Source organism: Saccostrea cucullata, unplaced genomic scaffold (genome assembly GCF_032062105.1).
Source record: "Saccostrea cucullata isolate Sc308-1 unplaced genomic scaffold, CSIRO_AGI_Scuc_v1 ctg457, whole genome shotgun sequence".
NCBI classification, from domain to species: Eukaryota; Metazoa; Mollusca; class Bivalvia; order Ostreida; family Ostreidae; genus Saccostrea; species Saccostrea cuccullata.
In genome coordinates, this window is record NW_026933724.1 from 450,737 (window position 1) to 475,029 (window position 24,293).

At 34.1% G+C, this 24,293-nt stretch overlaps 1 protein-coding gene and 1 pseudogene across 1 annotated transcript; both read right to left on the reverse strand.

Annotated features, from left to right (window-relative positions):
* Positions 1-3,880: 3,880 nt before the first annotated feature.
* The window catches only part of LOC134239138 (peptidoglycan recognition protein 1-like), an 80,452-nt pseudogene continuing 60,039 nt past the window's right edge, over positions 3,881-24,293 (reverse strand).
* On the reverse strand, positions 17,164-18,974 carry LOC134239139 (uncharacterized). Its single transcript, XM_062721300.1, has 2 exons — positions 18,039-18,974; positions 17,164-17,231 (listed from the first exon to the last, which is right to left on the reverse strand). The coding sequence occupies exon 1, from the start codon at positions 18,815-18,817 to the stop codon at positions 18,050-18,052; it is 768 nt and encodes a 255-aa protein (XP_062577284.1). The 5' UTR covers positions 18,818-18,974; the 3' UTR covers positions 17,164-17,231; positions 18,039-18,049.

The window sequence follows — 24,293 nt, forward strand, 5'->3', positions numbered from 1 at the left end:
TTGTGACAAGATTGCAATAAGACTACAACTGTGGGAGTAGCTTTTAATAAAATTTTACAGTATTTTCAATTCAAGTTACCATGGCAACATCGTTTATGAAAATCAAAAATACAAAACTGATAATTAAGTACCTCACTGTAGTCTACTTGCATGCCAAGTTATATTATAATCAGACTAAAACTGTATTTGGAGTAGCATTTTGAAAGTATTTCACAGAAATTTCTATTTTTAGTAACCAAGGCAACACCCTTCATCGAAATAAAAAAACGCTGATACACAGACTTATATATCTTAGTATAGTCTACTTGTGTGCCAAGTTATATTGAAATCAGACTAAAACTGTAGGAGGAGTAACATTTGAAAAGTATATTTCACAGAAATTTCTATTTTCAGTAAGCTGTTGACAAAGCAGGTAACAACATTGTCTTTGTTTGTAAGGCTCATTATATAAATTGTATTTAAGAACTTGAATTTAATTCTACAATTGGTAATCCAACTTATACTCATAGTTCCCTTTCTAAGGAGGAAATTCTTCAAAATCATATGTCAGTTTTGAATAATTTTAATATCCCAAAGAACCAAAATGAATTAGAACTACCTTAATATATATTGGATTCCGAAATTCCATAAGAATCCTTAAATGTTCAATCAAACCTCTTTCTTTACTTCTCACTAAGATATGTGAATCAGATGTGGATACATAAAAATTCCAAGGAACTTTTGGACAATTTGAAACCACAAGATTTACCAAAAATCAACACCTTAAAAACTTACAACTTTTCAATTTTATACACAACCATTGCACACGAAAAATTAAAGTCCAGGCTTTTCGATATACAGCTTTGACTGTAATTGACAGCTGCTTTTTCAATAAATATGGAACTCGTAAATTTACTTAATTTGCCATCGCTCATTTGCAAAATTAGTTTGTTAAAACATTCTGATTGTACACACATGTACTCTGAGGTCGACATCAAAAAGATCATGAGTTCATGATTAACAATATCTATGCTGTTTTGGGAAGTCTCCCAACAATCAATTGGATTTCCCATGGGTACCAATTGCGCCCGTTATTAGCAGACCTATTTTTGTATTCATATCAAGCAAAATTTGTGCAAAATCAAAATCTTATGCGTGAAAAGAAGGAAACAGTTGCTGTGGCCATCAACTCGACATTTAGATATATCGACGACGTATTGTCAATTAACAGTTGTAATTTCCATATGCCGATACGATATATCCTGGTGAGCTTGAGACAAAAGATACCACAGAGTATGACATATTTTTGTTTCATATTTGGATATTTTACTTGAAAAAGACGTTAATGGTTATCAAACAAACAAGCTCTGTGATAAACGTGGTGACTTTAACTTTTCTATCGTCGACTTCCCTTACTTATGCAGCAATATACCTTTATCACCTGCATACGGAGTTCATATATCTCATTTCATTCAATACGCAAGAGCATGCCCTACGTATGAACAATTTCTAAAACGAGGTAAATTATTTACAAACAAATTTATGAAACAGGAATATCATCATTTCATACCGTTTTTGGTCGATACAATGACCTTGTCAGCAAATACAATTTATCATTGAGTCAAATGTTGACTGACTTTTTTCATACTTATTGTTAGTCCATTATTTATACACTGAATTGACGACAGATTTTCCCGTTATTTCCCGATTTTGACAAGGAGCACACAACGGATGTGACCGGTCGGCAGGGGATGCTCACTACTCCATGGTATCTGATCCCATCTCTAATGTTTTGGAGGTCTGTGTTTGCTCTGCTCCTATTTTGTATTGTTTTATGGACTGTGACCTTGAATACTGTTTGTTATCTCCATAATTTCATTCACATGAAAAGGGAGAAGATACAGTGATCGATCTTATAAATCATGAAACCAAAATGATTGTAAAGAGCTAGGGGGGATACCACTGTCTCAAGCCACGGTTCGGAGTCCGCATATAGCTCCTTCCTACCAGGATGGGAGAGGATCGTACATTTTGGCCATACATGGTTTGCGACGACGGAGGTGGGGTGGGGTGGGTTACAGAGATAGTGGAAACAGAAGGCAGATCTAAATTTATCGAAGAGGAGTATATTGAACGCCAACTTAACATGTCATTTCCATTATTGAGAGCAGCATGATATTCCCAAAGTAAGATTAATTTGGAGGAACAGTATTCCATCTGATATGGAACATTTAGTAAAATTGCAGAAATGTTAGATTTTAATAAGGGCATTTTTAAAAACAAATTGCAAACTTTCAAGACAAAATGTAAAAAAAAAAATAATAAAAATTTATAAAAATAAAAAAATAATAATTGCATATTACATGAATGATTGAACTAATAAAACACTGAAGTTTTTTTAAAGGGTGAAAATTACTAAATGTGAGATTTTTCTATAACTCATACCAAAATACAACCGTTTATCATGATTAATTGAAAAATAGGCGTAAACTATGCTCAATTATCCAACCTGCTTTTATATTTTTATGAAGCAGAATTTATTCAAAAATGTATATCTAGAACGTATTATGAATCAACGATAGTTTATCATAAGTTATTTCCTTTAATTTTATTTCCTACATCACACTGAACTGAACTTAAATTAGAAGACACCATAAAGTCGATCTGCCACATCAAGTTTCATATTCGTATGTTTTAGTACAGCTATAATAGATTATATAAGAAACAAGGTGATTTCAGTTTTAATAGCTCTCGTCAACTTTCAACTATTGAATTGTAGTATATAGTTCCGCTATCACCTATATATTATTTTTACCTCATGTGTGATACAGTATACCACGGATACGAATAATTTTTAATGTGAACCAGAGAAGTTGGTGTTAAAGGGATTTAAACAAACTCATTTAAATTCAGCATTTTGTAAACTCTATGCATGGATGGATACAGGATTTGTGATTGGGGGGGGGGGGGGAGGGCGTGGATAAATACGTTCAGGCAAGGGTCTGGGGACCGCCTTAGGGCCCAAATGGGTCCAAAGCGAAACCCTGGTGGGGGGCCAGGGGATGAAGCCCCTGGGTTTTCGTGTATTTTAAGAGTAAAACCAGGCAAAATAATAGTGGTATTGGTCAGTTATGTACCAAAATATGACATTCTTAATACATGTACTAGTCATATCATACTTTGAATGAAGGGGGCCCAGGGGGCAAAGCCCTAGGAAGCAATTGGGTTTTCCCGTATTTTAAGAGTAAAACTAGGCACAAAAATAGTGGTAATGTACCAAAGTATGGTATTATTAATATTATTCATAACATACTTTGAAAATATTAGGGGGGGGGTGCCCCCCATCCCCTTAAATTCACCAGTGCTATGGTTGTTTGGTTGACCCCTTGGAAGTACATTTTACCCATCTTTAGGTCCTATTCTGACTCACATGTTTTATACCAATTGCTTGATCTCTTTAATTCTGAATCCAATTACAAAGTTTCTTCTGCCTGGTCAATACAATGCGCCTAAGACGTGTGTACTATTCAACGAAGAATGCGTATTTCTTCTAGGCACCTAATCCCACCTCTGGAATTTCCAAGAGACCGAGTTTATGCCATTTTTTACGGACAGATCTGTATTTATTAACTTTTCAAATCTATCACCATTAGTAATCTACAACTCATTTTTCTTTGATGGATAGACTTGTAGCTCACTGGTTGTCCAAAGATTTTTTTTACTAGTGGCTTACAGATCTGCGTCTACCAAATAGCAAAGAGAACGGTTGATTAAGTTACCTTTGCTAGATTATTTCAGAGATAGAAGACATAAGTTTATTAATGACAGTGTAACAGACGCATGAACAAACATAATTAAATATCAATAATCTGAAACTTCTTTAAATTTAAACAGATCTAATTTAACACACACACACACACACACATCATTGTAACCATCGACATAAAATGGTGTTTTATTATCAATATTTTAATTGTCATGATGATATATACAAGAAATCTCTTTTTTAAACACATGACCACATAATTTGTGGCATCGTCAAAATACGCACATAACAAAACAAAAAGATCATTTGCAGTAGATCTACGGATTGCTTTTATAGTGTGGCCATTTCTTTATCTCTGCATACAACGTATTCCCAGGGCATGTTGTTGAAGACGCATCACGATGTCCATGAAGTGTGTAGCTAGATTTTATGTAGCGTTTTTCCACACCACATTGGATTAGGTTCTTTGCTGCGTTTAATGCAGCACTAGCCGGTAGTTGATCAGTAAAGTTTCCAATGAAAGATGCCGCCAAATCGTTGTTGTAGCCATAAGTATGCGCACCGACGCGATTCCATCCTCGACCCTCGTACACATTCCCATCATTCCCAACCAGGAAGCTGTAACCAATGTCCTCCCATTTCTTGGCTGAAAAACAAATCATAATAAAAGTTAAATTTGAATTCTTTGATAAAACTGCATCGATGTACTAGTATCCCTTTAAGCAGTAACACATTAAATGGAACCCACTTGTATATATCAATTATAGGGTGATGAAGCTTAACCTACTGTTCATGTGATGTCGCTGTATGGACCGTACCCTCTCAGAACACGTGGGATGGAGTAACAGGACGGTGTAGCTGTGTGGTGGATGAAAAACCTGTTGACGGGATGACGTAAGGCGCTGGTCGACGTCGGACTGGCAGCTTGCCAGGACGCCCGGCTAATTATCTGTACTTTGTTACAACCTATACTTAGGGAAAAGGACATGTTTTAAACCGTTTGAAGATAAAATAAAAAAGAATTGTTACCTAGTTTTTCTTAATAATTATGAATGAATTTTGTGTGAATTCGGTTATTTATTGTTCAAGAGCCATCTTATATACTACACGATAATCAGAAAACTCTTTCCAACAATATATACTATGACTCGTCAAACTTAATAAGATTAGGAAGTAATTACAGCCATGCATGTACAGTTCTACAGACAAAGCTAGCACCTTTTTTCAGTTTCAAAGAAAAAAAAACACTTGCTGTGGCCTTCAACTCGACATTTAGATATATCGACGACGTATTGTTAATTAACAATGGTAATTTCCATTCTTATATCAATATAATATATCCTGGTGAACTTGAGATAAAAGATATCACAGAGTCTGACACATCTGTTTCATATTTGGATATTTCACTGGAAAAGACTTTAAAGGGACATAAAGTTCTTCATATGTAAACAAGGATAGAAAATATATTTATAACAAAATGAAATTCAGCAAATTACACTGTACTAGAAACTGTCTGATCGTATTAATTCAAAATTAACTTCTCTGTTGAAATTATCTGCTTTGAACGAACTTATATTAGTATATTAACCTATGCAAACAAAAACATGACGTGGAACCTGTTTACATAACAAAGGTTTAGAGCTCTAAATTTGTCTTGTATCTCGACAACTGAAGTTCAAATTTGATGATGATTAGAAAGACATTAGTTAAATTTTTTGTAAAACTGGAAAAAAGAATTTAGCTAAACCTGTGTCCACGTCCCTTTAATGGTAATTTTACAGCCAGGTTCTATGATAAACATGATAACTTCAACTTTTCAATCGTCAAAGTCCCTTACATATGCAGCAATATACCTTTATCACCTGCATACGGGTTTATATCTCTCAGTTATTTCTATACGAAAGAACATGATCTACGTATGAACAATTTCTAAATCGAGGTAAATTATTTACAAATAAGTTTATGAAACAGGAATATCAGCAATCTCGTATAAAGTCTGTAAAGTCATCATTTCTATGGTCGAGACAATGACTTTGTCAGCAAATGCAATTTATCATTGAGTCAAATGCTGACTGACTTTTTTCATACTAATTTTTTGTCCATTATTTATACACTGAATTGACGATGGATTTTTTCCATTATTTCCCGATTACAAGGAACACACGGCGATTGTGACCGGTCGGCAGGGGATGCTCACTCCTCCATGGCACCTGATCCCACCTCTGATGTTTTGGAGGTCTGTGTTTGCTCTCTTCCTATTTCGTTATCTCCATATGTTACATTTTTGTTAAAATTGACACAAAACTATAAAAACAAGGTTTAAACTTACTTGATCCAAAAGCAAATGAAGTAGACATGCATTGTGGATCATTGCAGCCTGTTACTGCTATGATCTTTACCGAGCTACCGTCATCCAGTGTCAGAGTGATGGATGTTCCAGACACGGCTCTCTGTATCAGAGAGTTGATGGCCTCATCCAAACTCAATCGGTTGTTGGAATGAGAAGAAACAAATATTTTTATTAACACGGATTTTGCCTGGGAGTCGTAGGTGTTTGGGCCTGAGGTAGCAAATATTATGTCTTGTGACCATCCGAGTTCACGGGACAATTCTTTGGCAATATTGTCTAATTTTTCCTCTGTAATAAGAGTGTTTGAAGATTCAATTTCAAGCATTACTAATTTTGCGGTTTGTTGAGGATATGAACCAGTCATACAAGATAAGATAACTTTCCATCCCGAAGATACTGTCTTTTTGAATTCAGCCAATAAAGCACCTTTTATTGTCCAAAATACTCGCATCTGATCATTAAGACTCAAATCACAAAAGCGGACATCTGGTGCCGGATTCTGATAACAGTCAATATGAGACAGAAAGGCCTCTGCCTTCAGATTTTCACAAGACACAGTTTTTTGAGGAAACAGTGCGAAGACCAACCTTTCTTGCAAACATTTCCTCACCGCATCCACCCATGCTTTTCCCTGTAAAGAAAAACCTGCATAATTTTGTTCATAGCTTTCACAATACTTCTCTGCGTATTCTAAAGCATATTTATGATTCGTCGATTGGCATGGAATTCGGGTTTCCAAACACTCCCTATACCATGAACAGCTTTTACCCGATGGTATATAACAATGAAGGGGTATTGTGGACTTCACTGATGTTGAACTATCTGTGTCACATTGACAAGTACTGATAGCTCCTCTGTTTGGAGTTAAGGAACAGTAATACCAACAAAAGTCTGCAGAGGGATCCCGGCAGGCAACATGCACACGGCGGGCCAAAGAGTGGATGGTAGATTTTTTAAGACACACTGCTGGCTCTTCTTTTGTTTCATGGAAATAAATGGACGAAACGCACTGTGTTATTCCCTCAGTGCCTCTTCTGCTATCACACTGAGAATAAACAGCTGTAAAAAGCACAGGAAACACAAAAATTGATCGGAACATTGGTGATACATTTCTCATTTTTAGTCTTATTCTATTTAATACGCAATTTTCATTTTTTCTTCCTGGTCGGGTGCATATAACTTTAAGAATTTGAAACCCTTCATTGCTCCTACTGTATTCGAAAAGGTTGATTTTTAAATGCATTGAGAGTTTACACGTATATATTTTAAAACAGGTCAATCACTTCTATAGGAACTTTAAATTGAACTGTTATGGGACATTAAGGTTATCCGATCCTCAGGTTCTGAAAATCAGGCATTTAGTAATTGAAAATGCTCACAAAGATGTCTCAAAATTCTCAAATTAAAATGTATTTACCAACAGTGTTTCTTTAAAATTCATCTTTAAATTTAATCATCTTATATAGGGAAAAATAGTTAATCTCGAATAATTTTTCAGGAAATGCAATTTGAACTACCTACTGCATATTTTTTAATTGATAATTGATCAAGGAATACATTTTAGGAATAAAAATCATAGGTATCCAGGCTTTTAAAGAAAATTGCATGAATTTTACAATTATTTGAACTTTATTTTCTCCTACTTACTTCCATTGTTTCATAATGCATAGTGTATGATGTGTTTCCTTTCAAAGAAAACACTGTAAATCACTCCTAATTTCAAATCACGCATATTTAAACATTCGTAACTAAGGCTAAATTAAAAGAAATTTGATTTTTTTAAAATATGCAAGTTTTACTTCATTTTATGAGGTACAAATGTCAACTTTTTAAATACTGTTTGTTAAAACTTTAAGGAGCATTGAATCATATGTAGAAGCATAAAATGAAAATTGTTGCATGGAAAAAATTCAATTTCAAGCCTTATTTTAATACTTTTTGAATTAAATTGTAAATTAAAGAGTTATCCTTCCTGGCTGAGGATCATATATCCTTAATACCCTAATAAGAGAGATAACTCTTATTTTTCTTATTGTTACTAGATTTGGAAAATTAAAAAAGCATTTTTGTTTAATTTTGCGCAGCAAGCTATGTTCTAATTATTTGTACGAGTTGTATTACAACATTCAAAGCATGGTTTTTTTGTCGAACATAGTTTTAGCTATCATGTAGAATTCTACTGAAGGAAATTGATTTGATTGATTGATTGTTATTGTTTGCGAATTTTCACTAACACTTAGACGTCATTATTATACCTCTACTGATTTTTCACTATATAAAAGTAAATCGATATATTTTGCTGATTTCCTGAAAATCACCGTGAATAAACCGATTCCCTGCAAAACAGACTGATTCCCTGCCAAAAAAGTACGTTTTTTTAATGAACTGATACACACCTATTCGGAACACTTAGCATTTTCTTTCAACTTACGACAAACTTAGAAATGTTCCGAATAAACTCATGAATAATCATTAATGAATCGAATAGCCTAGGTCACGCAAGTCGTTTGACCCCCCACTCAAGACCATGCTTCGATGCAACAAACGTGTAGGTGACCTAGACTATGAATCGAAATGCATCGCGAGTCAACTGGCCCCATATCAATCAGAAAGAACCAGTTTACTGGTAGCAAATGACAACAGGGGTGCGTTCAACAGCGTATCGGCTAACCTAGCCGCTAAGTAGTAGATATCTATCTCTATTGAACGGACAGCTAACCTAGCTGCTAAATGTTAGATTTTGAATAAAAAATATATCAGTAAAAACTTATTACTGGGTTAAATAAAGTTTATTTCAGGCGAAAATATGTATTTAAATTTACATTTGATTCACTTAAATATAGGAAATAACTCTCCTTTTTCTGAAAACCTTGAATGCTGCGAATTTGTAACCAAGGAAACCATCTTGGATTTGGGACGTAGCATTGAATATCTACAGGGGTGCGTTCAACAGCGTATCGGCTAACCTAGCAGCTAAGCAGTAGATATCTATCTCTATTGAACGGACAGCTAACCTAGCTGCTAAATGTTAGATTTTGAATAAAGATATATCAGTAAAAACTTATTACTGGATCAAATAAAGTTTATTTCATGCGAAAATATGTATTTAAATTTACATTTAATTCACTTAAATATAGGAAATAACCCTCATTTTTGTAAAAACCTTGAATGCTGCAAATTTATAACCAAGGAAACCATCTTGGATTTGGGACGTAGCATTAAATTTTTATGCTAGCTCTCCATACGTAGCTGCTAATTGTTAGCTCTCTCTTCAACAGCGTAGCTTTACGTAGCGGCTATGTAGCAGCTACGCTGTTGAACGCACCCCAGAAATGGCGATCTCAAGATTTGCGTAATGTTACTTTCCATTTTACTAGGTAAAAACTCGGACAATGAACTGATTTATTGATAAAATGGAATTCTTTTCATGTCTTTATTCTGTTTTTCTGTTGTTGTTTTTTTTTTTTATTTCTGTTGGAATTAAACATTGTTACAGAATACAGTATTGAATATAACATTTTCAAATGTCTTGTTTGTATCGGTATAATAAAACAGTTAAAGTATATCACTGAGGGAGTCAGCAAGATTCTAGTTCCCCTCGAGCAAGCCTATTTCCCTCGGCGCTTGGGGAACTGGAATCTTGCTGACTCCCTCAATGATATACTTTAACTGTATACTATATACCAGTGAAAAGTTTCAAACTTACACTTTTTGGCCTTTTTATCATTATGTTCCCCAAACGGAGTTTGGGAACATATTGTTTTTACTCGGTTTCTTATTATTATTATTATTATTATTATTATTATTCTTTTTCTTCTTTGTTCTCCGGTACTTTTTTTGTCCGCGAGTGTTCTCAGAAACTGTTCACCAAACTGAGCTAAAACCTTTTTAGGGTTAATAGGTGTGTAGTGTAGGTGTGCAACACAAAGGTTATTTTGCGCGCATACGCATGCACGTGCGGGCGCGTGAAATGAGTGAAATGAGTGATATACTTTATATAGCCATAACTTTAACATTTTCTGATGAAATATTTTAAAACTCATTTAATAAGGATATATTAATAGTGTAGATAATGTGACACTGTCAAATTAGCACGAACTCACGCGCATGCACGTGCGCTTCGCTCTGATTGGCTGAAACAAAAATCTCAATATCTTTTCTGTTTCTTGACGAAATGCTATGAAATTTAAAATATAGGTATACTTTAGGATGTACTACAATATGATATATAACAATTGTCATGTAAACACGCGCATGCACGTGCGCTGCAATCTGATTGGCTTAAACTTTAAAAGGCTATAACTCCCTTGTTTTTCAACGAAACAGTATGGGATTTAGAACATAGACAAACATAATGGACTCCCACAAGGAGGTATGGTCGTCATACACATGCATGCACGTGCATGCACGTGTGCTTTGCTGTGATTCGCTGAAACAAAAATCGCAATATCTTTTTTTTAATTTTTGACGAAATGCTTTAAAATTTTAAACATAATCATGCATTAGGATGTCCTACAATATGATATATAACAGTTGTCATGAAAACATGCGCATACACGTGCGCTGCAATCTGATTGGCTTAAACTTAAAATGGCTATAACTTCCTCGTTTTTCAACCAAACAGGATGGGATTTAGAACATAGACAAACATAACAGATTCCTACAAGAAGATACAGTCGACATGCACATGCATGCACGTGCGTGCACATGAAATGAGTAAAATTACAAATACACTAGATTAAAACGTATTTTTTAATACTTTTGGATAAAACGTTGTAATTTCTACTATATAAATAGTGTAGACAAGATGATATGGTCATTATGCACATGCATTCAAATGCGCATGCGTGCAATGCATAAATTTGAATATACTGAATATACTTCTGGGAAAACATTGTTATAGTCTAAAAGGCATAGAGTTCGTCTTATTTAATGAAGCTTACAGGGAATAAGGCACCAAAAGGGAGTTGGGGAGCGTTTGGGGAACATCTGTAACGGTTCCCGTTACAATTAGCCCTAGTTAGTATTTGATTTAGAAAATATATTTCTTGTGAAAAATCATAAGAATCAAAGCATATAGAGTTTACGGACCTTAAGATGATAAGTCTGTAATTATTAGCCATAACATTTTAATTCTGAGACAAAAGTAGGCTGATCTCCAGTAGCATGATTAGTAGTATTTACTATGAAGTAAGTTCAATTCATTAAACAGAATGAAGCTTGTTACATTAGCTATAGATATAGGGTCAAATTCAAGCTACAGTTAGAGAAACATTTTTAAATTCAAAATTAGAAAGAAATTTACAAACTCAGATATTCATTGCTAATAAGTTTCTTTAAATGGACACAGTTTCATTGTTTAAATTTTGAATTTCTATGTTTATTAAAAAGTGAATTCTGTTTAATGAATTGAACTTGCTTAAAAGTTTCGAGTTTTTGAAAATCAACGTCTGATTTACATCACTTCTAGAATAGGCTGTAGAACAAAACGTCTACAGTTTCTACGTAACAAAGCTAAGTATTCTGTATCAGTCAATACACTAAGGTATAGATGGACTAGCTTCTAGAAAGGTGGGCTAGCTAATAGGAAGAATTCCTTCCGCTTACATTCACTCGTATGTGTAGATTACTTGTCAAGCGACTAAACATAGAATAATCATCTATAAGAAAGTGTTTATCTTATGAAAACTAAGACTACAATATGGAGGCATCCAAGATCAAAAGTCCATAAAACAATACAAAATAGGAGCAGAGCAAACACGGACCCCGAAACATCAGAGGTGGGACCAGGTCGTAAGTTTTTAAGCTGTTGATTTTGGTAAAATCTTGTGATTTCAAATTGTCCAAAAGTTCCTTGGAATTTTTAAGTATCCACATCTGATTTACACTACTTCTTGAATATATTGTTGCACAGTATTCTTAAAGTTTTTCTTCTTCGCTACTGTCAATATCTTAGTGAGGAGTAAAGAACGAGGCTTGGTTGAACATTTACTGGAAGCTTACTGAAGTTTCGGAATCCAATATTTATGTTCTTATTCGTACCACTCAAACGAACATAAAAAATTTATAAAATAAACACAAACACGTATATTAGGATGTGAAGCGCTCTGATAGTGCAGTTTACTTATTTCGAAAGACAAAGAAGAGTCGAAAGAGAATGACTTGTATAATCATGTGAATTTCATATACCTAAGTTTTTGGTTACAGATAATTCATCCTGAATGTTTTCTTTCACATAGCCATCTTTAGCTTTTTCTGACCTCCACCGCCCATGCTTTTTAGACGGTGGCTATATATAGCCACAGGCTATTGCTGCTGGTCTGTGTAAACACACGGGGACCCTAGCGGCGATTTTTACAGAGTCAAAATAATGAAAGTAGACTTATTTCGATGTTTGAAAATAAAATGTACACAGTTAACAAATACTTTCAAGTTATTCAAAGACATTTCGTTGACGGCTAGAAAGCCTAATTCCTGATATTTGCCGTTATCAATATTTCTCGCCTCATGAATATTCATTGAGTTACGCCGAACTAAACTAACTCGTACACCAACCGACTCGTATATTCGCATGCAAACTACAGATGTCAATTCGTACTTTTTTTTTTTCGTTTTTTCTCAAATGTTCGAAAAATCCGTTTCGTACGCACATTGTGTTTCTTTAAAATTATCAATTAATTGTTGAAAAATATTTGAAGATTTCATTGTATGATTGTTATCAAATACTGCTGAACAGCACACGGCTGTTTCTTGAATACTGCTTTGTGAATTTTTTTTTTTACAATAAAACTTAAAAATAGTTTACTGAAATTTAACAAACATTGTCTTTTTGTTTGAATTTCTTATATCTGTTTATAATGCTATATTAGTAAAACGAATATATGTATTTTAGAAAAGAAGAAAAAAGATCACTACATCTTAATCAGTTAATAAAATGGTTGTTGGAGGTATATGATGTCATAAAATTTGCTAAGTTTATTACCATTTTAGTTTTTAAAAATAAGACTTTGTCTTATTATCTCGGACACAAAAACGACTCAACGGATAAAAATTTGTCAAAGCTATAATTACAAAGACTGTAACGGACAATTTACCCATATATTTCAATCCTATTTAGAAACTTTAAGTTACGTGCCTCTAGTAAATTTACCCTTTAAAGGGTGTACAAAAAAGGTACTCAAATACACGTGCATGTAATAATACTAATATTAGGATTTTATGCGATTTTAGTGGGCTAAATTTAGGTCAGTCTTCTGGTGTGTTCACAAAGCAGTAAATATGTATTGCGCAATGATTTGCAGGGTTATTGCATAATTATTAGAATATTACGTATGAGAAATACCATCATCGCAAACCATAGCCAAAATGTACGATCCTCTCCCATTCTGGAGAAAGCTTCATGCGCATATATACAGACTCCGATCGTGACTTGAGACGACGGAAAATAGAGACAGAAAAATATTTTGTTACTAGTATTCTTTTTTTTTCTATCTTTTTTTTTTCCAGCAGTATACGAGGGTTGTCGTGTACAAAGCGTTTTTTCCGAAAAATAGTAGGCGCTGCAAGATGAAATTTTTCGCAAGTATTTATTTATCATATTCTAGTGTATCTGAATTCTTTTGATAAAATATAGACAAAAAATTGATACTCCATTAACATGCTCCAATGTAATTACGCACGAAAAAAAAAAACGGTTTTAAAAATAATACATGAGTATTGTTTCGAAATAAAAGTATTTAATAGTAATTTGGAAAACAATATCCTATTTTTTATTCACTATCTATTGTGTCGTCTTTTGGAAAATTTAAGGACATTTGCTTAATTATTTTATCAATTTATCAAACATCCGAAATGGGAAAGTGGTAAATCCAACACACGAAAAACGGCGGCGTTCGATGACGATACTACGCACTGGAAAGCAGTTCAGTTTTTTTCTCTTTAGTGTACTAGAGAAATGGGAGTTTTCTAAGCGAAATTGTTTTAATCAAATCGAAGGGTAGAACAAACAGCTACAGGAATAGCGGAAGGCGCTGTCAATGTTGACAGCCAATATATATAAGATTTTTTTATTGAATGATATTAAAAATATTGTCCATAACTTTAGTACTAATAATTCTTCACAAGGTCCTATTTGTGCGCGAGGTTGGTTTCTGGCTGTTATTTGAAGAATTAAGGGAAACTCAACTATGTGCATCAATGAAATTCCTTAATTTTAATTGGAATTATCCAACTTATTTTTAGCAAAGAGGAAACTTGACGCTGCTTTAGACATTTTGACATCATTATCATCCGTGTGTCGTAAGGCGACAAAACACATTAAATGAAATCTGATAATTTGCAATTGTTTATTTATGCATATACCAATTTGAAGTTTGCTATGTTTTTTTTAATGAAAATTGTAATAGGATAGTAACAATTTTAGAAAACAGTGACAATTCATAACACTTTATACTTTTTAGTACAAAAAATATAAATTTATATATTTAAATACAGGTAGATATATTGGGAAAAATTGAAATAAACTTTTATAATTTCCATATCATTTTACAAAATCTCAGAACAATTTTTCTTATATACTGCCAGTCATCATTTGACGTAGCGGGTTTGCTTTGGACTCACGGACCTTGAAGAAGTCCATCCTTACCGGCGTCGCGGATTCGACTCCCACTGCGTGACATGGATATCAGCCCTTAATTCAGATTGAGATCCCGTGTCGCAGTAACTGCTAGCCAGAAAAATATCCTTCGCTGCTAAAAATTTTATTCTCGAAAGGGGTGTTAAACAAACAAACTCATTCATGCCACCGTCTTTCAGTACTCACAGTACTTTGATTAAACAACCTGTCACTTATACCAGCCGCTGCAGCGGAAGTTGCCCCGCCTGACCGTAGGCTATGAAGACCAAACTTGCTCTTATCTAAACCTATTTTTTCAATGCATCTAAGACAATTTCTCGTGCCCTAGTATAAGACAAAGGGCGATTATCTCTTCTAACTTTATATTCACTTGTATTTTTACAAAATGACAAAGATCTGAATAAATATTCTGATGAATCAACTTCAGCACCCAACAATTTTATATATTCTTCTAACATATGTACAGGACAAGTGTCACCATGAGTTCTAGCAATACACACCTCCTGCCCTTCTTTGTAAACATCCGTTTTACTTTTCACAGTATTTATTTTCATACACACATCATCAAATGATATATCATTAAGTCTAATATTAGCGAGCTCCGAGAATCTGAGGAACCCTGCAAAACCCAACAAACACAAACATAAAGTACGCATATTATATAAATTGTTTGATTTGTATCTCTGAACCAATAACTTCAAATGATCTGGTGTAATCGGTTCCTTTTTTACAACTGGCTTGGAAGTCTCTCTTATTGCACCCTCCTTTGTTAATTTCACTAAAACGGATTCACATGGATCTTTTAGCCCTGCTAGCTGATGTGCCCAACTAATAGAGTGTGTAGCTAATTGAATTTTACTTGATGATTTGTAATCTTTAGCGATAGAAATTATATAGAGAGCCACGTGTTCATCCGCTGCGGGTAATGCAGAAATAGCAGGCAGAAAAGCGCCACACCATCTGCAGAACGCGTTGAATGCGTACCTGTATTGACTTGATGTGTTCGATGCTCTGGATTTTAGGCAGTAGGATGGTAAAAAGTCCCTAAGTTGTTGTAATCGCTGATCCTCAATCCTCGCACTATCAAACCACCGTCCCATTTTAAATATATCTGAAAATTGTATAAAACGGAATACAAAGATTAAATTGACGTTATTAATACACATTTTTCTTATGGTGTATCAGGACCCTCAATCAACTGCAATACACCGACTTAACAGATGTATCAGGACCATAAATCATCTGCAATACATCTGACCAATATAAACATCTGGTGTACCAGGACCCATCTCATCTGCAATACACCTCAAAACGTATCTATATTTACATTCTGAACTCAACATGAGTATATAAACAAACTCTATATAGCGTTCTATATTAGGATCTTGCATCCAACTTTACTGCCATTATCCCAGAAGTAAAATTTTTTGATCCAAACAAACACGCTTTGTTATCACCCTGAATAAGTATGTCTGTACAATCATTGAATAGTAAAGCATCTTTAACGTACCATCTATACGTCATATCTTTATCAAAAATAAATGGCCAAAAAACAGCGGAGGGCCAGTTTGGAACAATTAAGACCCCGAAAGCCTTGCATGCTATTAGATGTTTAATAGCCCGAACTACTAAGTGAATAGGTGGCACTAACCAATTGTTTTCGTGTTCCCAGTTTTGGGTAGAACAGTCAATAGCTTCTGAGCCAGGATTCCAAAATTTTGAATTATACCGTCTCAACTTACAATTGTTATAATTTGTAAATCTGTCAACAGTAAAAGTTCCGAACAAGTTGTTAACAAATTCAAAAAATGTTGCAGTAATGCCCCAGTCATCGTGATCTATAATATTGCTAAGAAAATCAGCTTTATCATTTTGTAATCTTGGAATCCATTGTATGTCAGTTGAAATTTTCTGTTCTACACACATCTTGAAAATATTGTAAGCAAGAGATTGTAAATGATGTTTCATACTACCAGACTGAACAATTTTTACACAACTCTGATTATCAGTGAACCACTTTATTCACTAAACTATCTTTAAATGAAGCCAAAGCTAATTCAATCGCTCGAAGCTCTCTCCAAGTAGAGCTCATACCCTTCTCAAACTCTTTCCACATTAAGTGAAAATTTTTTGAATCAACTTCGACAGTGTACGCTCCTGAAGCTAGATTACTCGCATCAGAGTAAATAATCACACTTTTCTTTGTCGGTGTGTGTAAATATCTTGTTTTTTCTGAGTAAATACATTGCAACCAAAAATTACATTCATTTAGAACCTCGTTCTTGTGTGTGAATACAATAACATCGTCCCATGACTTTCTACATGCTATCTCTATAGAACAGAATCTTGTCATTATGCTACATATGTTACCCATCACTGGTGACATTGAAATAATCTTTCCAATCACTCTTGCCAATTTAACTCTCTGGCCGTCACTTTAGGAAAACTCTTCACTAGTTTCTGCAAAGAAGCCACTGTATCGTCCAAACGTCTTGTAGGCACTGAAATAGAAAATGACTGTGAATCCCAAGAAATTCCTAACCATTCTAAATTCTGAGTTGGGTAAAATACAGATTTTTCAAAATTTATAAGTAGCCCAAAGTCAGACAAACTCTTTTGAATGAATTCAGAAACTGAAAAACATTCCTGTTTAGATGGAGCAAACACAAAACCGTCATCTAGGTAAAGAACTATCTTAATACCCTTCTTTCTCCAGAATTTAACAATGGGTCTAAGACTTTTTGTAAAAATAAATGGAGCAGATGACAAGCCAAACGGGAGAACAGTATAACAATAATATTTTTCGTTCCATGAGAACCCAAGATATGTCTGGAAACTTTCAGAAATATCAATATGATGATAGCCAGATTTGAGATCGAATTTTATACAATAGCAATCTTTCTCAAAATAATCCAGGGCTGTTTTCCAATCTTCAAACTTTATTTTCTCATATTTCACATAATAATTCAGTCTAATCAAATCTAGTATCAACCTCTTTTTTGACCTGTTTTCCGCGACACTAAGAGGGCTTACAATATATGGTCTGTGTGTAACTTCTACAACACAACCTGTCTTGATTAACTGGGATATTTCTGATGTAACAAATTCAGCGTTAATCTCTGCAGATTTGTTATTTCTAAAATTCATAGATGGCGGAAAGGAGAGGAAAGGAATTTCATAACCAGAATGTATTACTTTCAAAATGTAAGGAAAAGCCCCAATTTCTTCCCATTTACTGTAATGCCTTTTTAGACTATGGTTAATACTATGTTCCGTATGACTCTTTTCATGAACACAAGTCAAACAACCTGTATACTTATCATTGACTTTGATTGGTCTTTCCCTTTGGGCAGTTGGATTTCCAGTGCCCTGTTCCGAAACAACCGAAGCAAACGTCGTAGGGCATAGGCTGTCTCCTTGACTGCTTGTTTCTGCTTTGGCCATAGAGAAATGGCTGTTGTTGCTGCTGTTGAAAGGCAGGAAAGGGCTGAAAAGTACTAGAAACCCCAGAAAGGGCCAGCTGAGCCGGAGATCCCGCAGCTGCCGCTGGTGGCGTTTTCTGTGTCCCGTAAGGCTGAAATCTCTTGTTCTGCTTCTGATGTCTGAGGGCCCTGTTTTCGGCACTGCGTATCTTCTTTTCATCATCGGAGTTGTCTGCGATTTCATTACACTGGTATTCGTTGACAGTTTTCCAGCCCGCGGGAGATGAATCAGCTATGCGTATATGCTTTTGACGCGTTTTCAATTTTTTACACAAGTCAGAAATGATTTTCAATGATTCAGAATCTTTTAAATCAAAGGCTCTCGACTCTAGCTTCTCTAAACCCTCTAATAATTCGGCGTTAAATTCAAACTGAATTCGGTTGCCTTCAGACTTTATCTTATGAAGAGAATTCTCCTTGAGTTTCTTCGAGATGGACTCGGACTGCTCCGCTTTTAACTGTCCCGAGAAAGTTTTGAATTGAGACTGTATTACTCCCGTGAAGAGTTTAACAATGTCCGAGATTTCCAATGAAGAGTTCCCTCCTGTGCTGTCTTTCGGTAATTTATCTGTGTCCAAAGTCAGTTCATCGCCCGAATCGCCCATATTACGTGGAAATAGAGAGTGAAAAAAGACGTGTTATATGCACTAAAAAGAGCCTTCGAATGGCTTTAGAATATTCTGTGCTAACAGCGGTCAGTTAAAACCCGTGCAATGAATATTTAAATGTCACCTGACAAGGTGACCAGCATTACAGCCAATAGATTACAAATATAAATAAACACGAACACGTGTTATTAGCAACATTGATAAATACATATATATATATATGGTAGTTCATATATGGCAGTTCAAATTCATTTTGGTTCTTTGGGATATTTAAAATACTTCAAACTGATCTATGATTTTGAAGAATGTTTAGAAAGGGAACAATGAGTATAAGTTGGATACTTTAATAACAAAGGTACATGTATTAGAACATTAAACACTTGATTTTTAACTATATAATGGATACTGCAAAATTCAAGGTGTTATAACTTGAAAAAAAATCAGACAAACCTCGCCAAATTACTGAATGCCATGAAGTAAAAAAAAAAGATCATCAACCTCGTATTCAGCGATACCTAAGGATAACTTTGGCAGATCAAATAGCATGTCCCTAACTATTTCAAATATAGATAGCTGACATACAGATGTGATCATATTGTAGTCAATTAACAAACATATAAAATATGGTGGTAGAATTGACAGTTTCTAGTTCTATATTTAAATTTTGATATGCTTACAGCAGAAAAAACATTGTTAAGTGTTTGCATACTAAGTAGTAAAATGAATACTGCTGTGATTAGCCAAAATTCAGGTTAACATATATTTAATGAATCATTGAATGAATCATGCTTTAATTTACATAGAATCTTTAATCTCCATAAAAATCCTAACCAGCAAATATAAGATACCACATCCTGCACAAAATATTGACTCCATCTTAAAACGTTTTAAGCTACAGCACACCATTTTAGAATGAGTGTAATTTAGAAGTGAAGCTTTCAAAAACTTCAAAGAAATTTTAAGAAAAATTTCATATATTTTTTTTTCAAAAATTCTCACAATAAATTAAAAAACATAATTTTTGATATCATAAACAATTGCTTCCGGAATAAAAAAAAAAAACAAAACGAAATTGGGCATTTTTTTAAATCTTAAAAATCACCCCGAATTTACACACAAATATTGCGCAGCTGTCGCTGGACTTCCTCACTGACATCAACTAGGCCTATATATGAAGCGTTTGAAGATCAAGTCTAAAAAATAATGGAATTCCGATGAAAACTAATTTTATCATCCGACCTGTTAATATTTTCTATGAAGAGAATTTATTCAGGAGCTCCGGTACGAAGGAAACACTATTGTGGCTTTAAGTTGATATTCATATACATTGATTAGGTTGTTTCAGTTAACAACAGCTATTTACATTCATATGTCATATCCCTCTTAGCTTAAAATAAAAGATATATCTTTCACAGTTAGCTGAATAAAGACATGGACCAACTAATGACTTATTTGTCATACGAAGCTCATGACTTCACTTTACCACTGTCAACCCTACGTGTAGTAATATTCCTCTTTTTTCTGTATATGAAAATAATGTCTGCAACCTTACACGGTACTCGAGAGAAACATTTTAACTTACCTTCGTAAGATCGTATTTTGTCTACCATAGTAAGATCTTCATCTTTATTCAAAATTTGAATGTTCCGTCACCCTGATAATTGAATTGGACTCACGACGGATTCAGTAGAAAGGTATTTACTCCCCCTCCGAGGCACCTGATCCTAACCATTCTAGGATTCAGATGTTCTTTATACCCTGAGATTTGTATTGTTTGTTCCTTATCTTCACCTATTTTATTCTGCAGGAAATCTAATAAGGAACATTCATGCATGACGATAATACAACTTTTTTAGTTGTACAATATTTACTATGGGCTGTTTTCTGGGACTCGATTGTTTTCAAAATTGTATTAATTTAATTATTCAGAGTAATAATCACAGAAATGAAACCTTGCCAATCATAGTAGTGAATAAAGCTAACTTTAAACAACTGATTTAAAAGTTTACGTAAAAGGATTGGTGTAAACCTGATTTTTTTCCCGTTACATTGTCATGAAGATGAATTTATTTGTATTACTATAAGTGTTGCATTAGCTTTCTTTATTCAACAGAAAATTATTCTTAACGTACTGAATTCAAAACCCAACTTGAGACTAGTCAGGGTGACACTGTCTCAAACAAGCTTTACACACCTATTTAGTTGTTTTTCTCCGGATCAAATTATCTTTAAAATATCTCGAAAAGATGAAGTAAGTAAAGAAGGAATCTGCCGTACTCTGCCTTTCTCCTTTTATCATTAATAAAAAAAAGTTGGTTTTAATATTCACAAGTGTATGATTCTACGTGAGTGGTTGAATATATTATACTTAATGTCAATATTATGGATACAGGAAATGAAACTATACAGATAAAGTTATCTATACATGCTTCAGTTAAAAAAGACATCCTGTATGACTAGAATATTAATGAAATGATACATTTTTTATTTCATAACCGGAATATTTTCAAGCAGAAAGATTAAAAATCTAGTTTAGTGAATACCCCCCCCCCCGAAAAAAAAGAAAAATAAACTGCGATTTAAACCATCCCAAGTTTTTTTCAGGGCTGACAATGACAACTCATAAGCACTGCTACTGAATAGCCTTTTTAAAGAATTATTTCATTAGGTTAATATGGTTGTCTTAAGAAATTAAAATTCAGATCTCGATAACTTGTAGATTTGACAATTAAAAATATGAAATTGTTTTAGAACACTACAATTATGGCCCAAATAAAGACTAAAGATTATTACGCAACGATTAATACATTGAAATTAATAAAAAAAAAATCATAAACAATTCTAAAAGAAATGACAATAGTTAATTGAACAAACCGTTACACTATACAAGTCCTAAACAAACCCCATATTCAAGCCCTAGTCCATTCATGTTTTCTCTTCATTCACATCCTTCGGACAAGCTGTTGAGAAGATCTTCAGTCTTGCTCATTTCAAAGTCGTAAAATATCATTCAAGCACAAGCAGTTTCTGTAGTAAATCTAAAATTAATGAATAAAATACAGGTAAATAATTTTATTGAGGGGAGGTTTACAATTGCTTTCTTGGGGTGTGGGGATGGGTTACCTTACCATAAGATTAATCAATAAGTTAAAAGACAATCACAGTGTATTTGAAATACTGAGGATTATTGAAGTTGGTTATGAGGATTTATATATACTAATATAATAACATTAATTTGATATTAATGTCCAACATAGACATTTCGCTATACCACTTTATCAGCTGCTAAATGTATAAACATTCGATTTTTTTAAACAACACGTCCTACAAATTTCTGAACTTTACACTAAAAATCATACTTTATGCATAAATAAACAAATCAACTCGGAGAAGGTTACAAAATAATATTCAATACATGCCTGCTTGATGTAACCTAGATTGTTTGCAAATCTGATAAAAACAATTTACCATTAGATGCTTGACACGAGTTTCTAATGATTAATTATTGCATAACTTATCATTGAAATAAATCTTACTTAGGTGTGATTACTTGGAAGGAGGACCGAAAATGAGCAAGCATTTTATCTAATCATAGCAAGAATGCTCAGGATGGGCTTTTAACTATAAAAATTATATCTAATTTATGTTTTTCTCGTAATAAACAGAGTAATCTTTATTTTTATACGGAAGCGTATTAGTGCCACATTATATTTATTTAAATGGTAATAACCCGGTACCAACTTTAAAGTTGGCTTTTCCAACTTTAATATTGGCTTTTCCAACTTTAATGTTTGTAATTCCAACTTTAATCTTAGCTTTTCCTTCACAATTGGTTTAAAACAGAGATAAGTGTTGTCTGTCGGTTAAACTTACAACACATTTCTATATAAAAAGTTTTGAAATTTTTTTTATAAAAAATTCGAACATACAAAAATTATATGCAAATTATGATTAAATTCCCATATTAATGTCAGAATTGAAAGTGGAAGAAATGTGTAAAAATGTAAACACAGAAGGACAGCAATCCACCCTGGAAGAAATGAAAGAATTTGTAGAATGTGTGACATAAACTGTGTGGAAGATAAGAATCCACTCACCTATTGAATGTCCATTATATAAACATGATAGATATGCTAAAACTAATTTTAAAAAAAATTATAAGTTAGTACCTGTAACTAGGAAATTATGTTTTTATGTGTACCACAAATTTTTGCTTTCATGTTTTTTGTGTGATTGATTACAAAAATTTTGATAATGTATTGCCCAAGTTGTGTCAAGTTTTTAGCTCACCTGAGCCAAAGGCTCAAGTGAGCTTTTCTGATCACATTTTGTCCGTCGTCCGTCCGTCTGTCTGTCTGTCCGTCTGTAAACTTTTCACATTTTCGACTTCTTCTCAAGAACCACTAAGCCAATTTTGACCAAACCTTGGTACAAAGCATCCTTGGGGGAAGGGGAATAAAAATTGTTAAAATGAAGGGCCAAGTCCCCTCACAAGGGGAGATAATCAAGAAAAGACAAAAATAGGATGGGGTCATTAAAAAATCTTCTTCTCAAGAACCACTGGGCCAGAAAAGCTGAAACTTATGTGAAAGCATCCTGGGGTAGTGTAGATTCTAAATTATTCAAATCATGACCCCCGGGGGTAAGGCGGGGCCACAATGGGGAATCAAAGTTTTACATAGAAATATATAGGAAAATTCTTTGAAAATCTTCTTTTCAAGAACCACTGGGCAAGAAAAGCTGAAACTTATGTGGAAGTATCCTAGGGTAGTGTAGATTCTAAATTATTCAAATCATGACCCCCGGGGGTAAGACGGGGCCACAATGGGGAATCAAAGTTTTACGTGGAAATATACAGGAAAATTCTTTGAAAATCTTCTTCTCAAGAACCACTGGGCCAGAAAAGCTGAAACTTATGTGGAAGCATCCTGGGGTAGTGTAGATTCTAAATTATTCAAATCATGACCCCCGGGGGTAAGGCGGGGCCACAATGGGGAATCAAAGTTTTACATAGAAATATATAGGAAAATTCTTTGAAAATCTTCTTCTCAAGAACCACTGGGCCAGAAAAGCTTAAATTTATGTGCACATCGAAGCATCCTGGGGTATTGTAGATTTCAAAATGTCTAAATCATGATCAGTGGGGTAGGGTGAGGTCACAATATGTATTAAAAGGGGGAAATCTGGTAAAGAACAGAATGGTCAAAGTTTCTCAGGTGAGCGATGTGGCCCATGGGCCTCTTGTTTGTTCTTGGTACTCTTTCTGAATATGTATTCAATTTTATGTGAGTTGTGCTTGTATGCTTTACGTCCCTTCACAAATATTTCATTCATATTGGAACAAGACGACTTGCTGGTGATAGGTTGCAAGTTTTGACCTGTGCTTGGTATATATAAGCAGAAAGTGTTTTTTGGCTAGCACCAACTGTAAAATGTGATATATTTGAACCTAAAACTTGATGAATTTTGGAAA